General features: G+C 36.2%; 1 protein-coding gene across 1 annotated transcript in view; it reads left to right on the forward strand.

Moving 5' to 3' along the window:
* Nucleotides 1-1,342, forward strand: part of LOC111086149 (transcription termination factor 2-like) — a 33,281-nt gene extending 31,939 nt beyond the window's left edge. Inside the window, exon 5 of the mRNA XM_022387841.1 lies at nt 1,243-1,342. Coding sequence (XP_022243549.1) covers nt 1,243-1,342 — 100 coding nt within the window. The remainder of the gene's footprint in view (nt 1-1,242) is intronic.
* Nucleotides 1,343-4,956: the final 3,614 nt, after the last annotated feature.

The raw sequence follows: 4,956 nt of genomic DNA on the forward strand, positions 1-4,956 counted from the left end.
TGTGTGTGTGTGTGTGTGTGTGTGTGTGTGTATATATATATATACACACACACACACACACACACACACACACATATATATATATATATATATAATATGGATGATGCACTACTTTGGGTATATAATTAACATGCTTGGTATTGCTGGTGCACAAAAATATAGCTAATAAAAAGTAAACAAACAAGTATAATAAATTTTTAAATATTATAAAACATACTAATATAATTACAGTGATTTGCAAAAGTAGGGACAAACTTTTTTTAAATTTTAAGTAACTCTGTTTTTGTAGTTTTGACTTTCTTGTTTCAACACTTTTTGTAGCATTAAAACATTCTATGTTTTTATAGCTAGCTAGGTTACATATACATCGATCCCTATTTCTCTTTATAAAATTTATAAATTTTCTGTATTAATTATACTTGTATCTCTAAGAGTGCATGATCCTTTTTTTTTGAACTTACAGAGATATAGTACTCATCTTTCCAGCATAATTGTTACAATGTTATCTGTCCCTTCCTTGAGGAAGCTTCCACATAGTAGCTTATAGAATGAAAACCCTTGTATGTGATTTGATATCATTCCAAGTTAAGGATATGTAAGAATTTATGCCCCTTTTATGGAGTAAATGTTGCAGGTTTTTCAAGTAATTCTTTCCTACATCCTCTTTTTTTTTCTTCTCATCATTTAAAAAAAAAATATCTATGTCTGTGTATATTTATGTGTGTGATATGTTTCAGATAGCTTATTTCAGATCTTTAGAGAAAAACTGTACAAAAGTAGGTTAAATTCTGCTTAATTTTGTCTTCTTTTTGTCTTTCTTTTCCCCAAACCTTGTTAATACAATATGTTAAGCAACAAACTGTAAATTACAGCATTTATCATAATTAGGTTTCAAGTTTTGAGTACAAACCAGTTAATAATATGACCATGATAATGATAATTTTTTTAGTTTTGATAATTGTTAAAATTAATTTGCAATTAATGTAAGAAAGGGTAATAAAATATTTTTTTTTTTTTTGGATATTGATTCCTCTTTTTTCTATTTTTGGAATCAACATTATTTTCCCTTTTGCAAATCTGCTGGAATAGTTGAATTCACATCTTTCCACAAAAAAAGGTTTAACCTGGTATCTGACTACATAAAATAGATACACTGTTATCTGTTTTTTAGATATTTATTTCTGAACTTTCAGCTTAGTTAAACCTCTTACAATTTTGTTTTATGTTTTTCTGAATTTGTAGGCATTATTTTCGCTGTAAAGAAGGAAAAGAACAAGGTGGACTTTGGTGTGGATACAAGAATGTTAAAGATCTGTCTAAAGACGAGGTAAGCATAAAATAATAAAAATTTGTTAGGGTATCTCTTTAGAAATCATGTGGGAGCAAAATTATAAGAAATTGACATGGATTCAATGTTTATAATTCTGGCTAGATACTGGTAATATACAAAATGATTATCAGACATTGATATACACAAATCAGGGAATAATTTTTCAAATATTTGTGCACAAAATAATTTTACATAATGGTTGGTAAAAATTGCATAGCACTTATTAGCAGTCCCAAAATAAAATCAGGCATTGTTCTAAAATTGAAAAAAAAATTAGGCTGTAATTTAGGCCTAACTTCTTAAAATGTGTTTTTATCCAGCAATATTAAAAACATCTGCATCCTGACACAAAATTGTTATTGTGCACATGAGTGAAACTACCATGAATGAGGCCTACTTCACAAATCAATCGATTTTATAACAAATCTTCTGCTTTTGTTTTTTAATAGGTTTTAATAATAACTGATTTTGTATCACAATACTCTTCAAATGTATGTCTTCTTGGCATTGGTAAGATTTACAGGCTGTGAGTTTTGTGTCAAGTTCTAGACATTTGTACATTTAACATCACTAAATTGAAAGAATATTTTGAAACATCTCGGATTCAAGTTGCACGTGCAACACAAATCAGTACCAAAAGCTTAGCAATCATCCAGCATTGAAAACAAAAGCCAGTTAATCAACATCATTCCCAGCAAATATAACAGAAAAAGGAATTTTAAATCTTAAAAATGCATTTCAGTGTTTTTATTGGAATTACTTTAAATTTTTGATATAAGGTGGCATATTTGCCAAATGAACAGTTGTGGCAAAGTTTATGCTAAGTAAGGATAAGAATGAATTGGAAATAGGGCTTATTTTGATCACAAAGTACAGTGCAATACTATACAGATTATGGAGGTGCAGGCTTTGGTTCAGCAGGAGTTAGGTTCCTACACGGGGCCTGGTTCTTCATCTTCTCCATGGGAGGTGGTGCGTGCTGACAATAAGGGGTATGCGGATGAGGAATTTGACCATGTTTTTTGTTTGCTGTGCCTTCTTTTTAGGCAACAATGGAGGATGTTTGACCTTCATGGTCATTCCTACAGTTGAATACTCAGGTTTGTGATACTTTTAACTTTCTCCTCTGTCTTATTATTCATCTTATTCCCTATTAAGTGAGCTCCTTTCTTCAGATTATTTGGTGTTTTTTCCCTTCCCCAGATATAGAGGTTCATGTTCAAAGATTTTTGGGTTTTGGTATGCCTCACCTCCCTTGTGTTTCTGAGCAACATGCTTTGGTCTTTCATCATTCTCCAAGTCTGTATTTGAATTGTCAATATTTGAGCCCTCTTTTACCTCTATGGGGTCCTAACCCTGAGGCTACTGTCTTTTTTTGTCTCAGGCCCAATTTTTGAGAATTCGCCTCACTTCTAATCATGTTTTGTGTTACCTCTCTTCAATGCACCTGTTATCAGAGGCTTTTTGCCTTTCTCCTGATGATTTTTTGAAGGAACTCAGTTCTCTATTGTGGTAGACTTTGGCTAGACATTCCTTGTCTACCCTTTCATTCCTTACATGACTTGTTTGTTGTTGGGGAGAAACACACTATTTTGGGGAGTTTGCCTCCCTCGTTCTTCCCTTTTGGACTTACAGGTAGCTCCTTTTTTGAGTGATACTGTTTTTGGGAGTCACCATGATTCTTTGGAGTCCTGGATTCATGTGGCCAGGTTACATATTTCTCTCTGTTCCTTGGTGAATCATTTATCCCAGCCTTCCACTTCATTTTTTCCTGATTCTACAGTTGTTTCACATCCTTCCAAGTCCACACTTCATCCTTTACCAGTGTCTAGTCTTTCTCGCCTTTATCCTTTTGTCAATTGCATATGTTGAGAGTGCTGGCAACAGTATCGGTGACTACCCTGAGGATTCAAGTCCTGTAGAGGCCAGGCTCCACTCCTTCATGGAGGTTTGGAGAACATTTTCTACAGCTCAGTGGGTTCTCCAGGTTTTAGCCTAAGATATTTCTCTTCACTTCAGGTCTACTCTCTCCCTTTCTTCTTCCCCTATTCCATTCCCTCTTCCAAATGATCTGATTTCTTGCATTTGACTTTCTGTGTCAGAGCTTCAGCTCAAAGATGCTATCAAACCAGTATTTCCAGTTTCTCCAGGTTTTTATTCTTGACTGTTTGTCATCCTTAAAAACACTGGAGATTGGAGACCAGTCATAGATCTGTTCTGTCTCAATCAGTTTCTGGAACCTCCTCATTTCACCATGGAATCCTTTCTGTCCCTTTGTTGGGTTTTCACTGTGGGTTTGTAGATGACCAAATTTGATGTAGCAGATGATTAACTTCACATGCTCATATCTCCCTCCTCCCATCGATTTCTTCGGTTTGTTTATGAGGGATGTGTTTTCAGGGCCCTTCCGTTTGGGTTTGCCATGGCACCTTACGTCTTTTTTGGATTGTCCACACTTTTTGCTCACCATCTCCATTCTTTAGGTCTCAGTACTCATCATTATATGGATGACTGGTTTCTTCTGGCTCCATCCTTTGCAGCATCTGTAATATATATTCATTTACTCCTCCAGGAGGTGGCAAGGGTAGGTTGGTTGATCAAGTTAGAGATATCAGTTCTTTCTGCCTCTCAGTATCTCATTCATTTGGGTATATTCTTCAGTTCATGTCACAGTTAGGCACAGCCATCTGTCCTTCCTATTTGGGATTTGGAGAGATTGATAGTCAAGTCTATATCCTCTGCTTCTCTTCCTGCTCAAGAGGTTCGTCTCTTTTTGGGGATGCTGGCTTCTTTGGAAGCACTTATTCCTCTTGGGGCTTGTGCACATGCATTCTCTTCAATGGGAACTGTGAGCTCAATGGAATTTCCTCTTGGATTCTTTAGATTTTCATGTCATTCTTCCAGTTTCTATGCAGACAGATCTTACTTGGTGGTTGAACAGAACCAATATTATGGTTGGTGTTCCTCTTCCACCCCTTCATCCTGGAGAAGCATCTATTCACAGTTGCTTCTCTTGTGGGTTGGGGTGCATCTCTAGATGTACGGTAAATCTCTGGGATTTGGTCTTCTGAGGAATCAGACCTTCATGTCAATCTTTTGGAGCTATTGGTGGTTTGTTGGGCTTTGTCTTCTTTCCTTCATCCTCTGAAGGGGAGTGTGGTTATAATACATTCCAATAACTCTTCGGAGGTCTCCTACATCAACAGACTGGGAGGTACCAAGTCCAGGCCTTTGTGTTTACAAACTTTGGAACTCCTTTTTTTGGGCTTAAGGGCACAATATTCACTTATTGGCTTGACATATCCCGGAGGCTTGAAATCTGATGGAGATTTGTTATTCCAACTACACAAAGGACTTCTTACAGCATGGTTCCTAGATCCCCAGGTTTTCCATTGGGTGTGTTCTAATATGGGTATTCCCCACATCAATACATTTGCAACTTATCTCAACACCAAACTTCTCCAGTTCCTCATTTGCAAGCATTGGATATTGATGCCTTCAGCCAAAATTGGTAGGGCCTTCCCACCTATATGTCCCATCACCAAGGTTCTCTCCTTCATCCAGTCCACTCTGTGTCAAGTATTCTTGGTAGTTCAGTATTGGCCAGCTCAATTTTGGTTCCCTCT

The sequence above is a fragment of the Limulus polyphemus genome, unplaced genomic scaffold, assembly GCF_000517525.1.
Source record: "Limulus polyphemus unplaced genomic scaffold, Limulus_polyphemus-2.1.2 Scaffold35, whole genome shotgun sequence".
Taxonomy (NCBI): domain Eukaryota; kingdom Metazoa; phylum Arthropoda; class Merostomata; order Xiphosura; family Limulidae; genus Limulus; species Limulus polyphemus.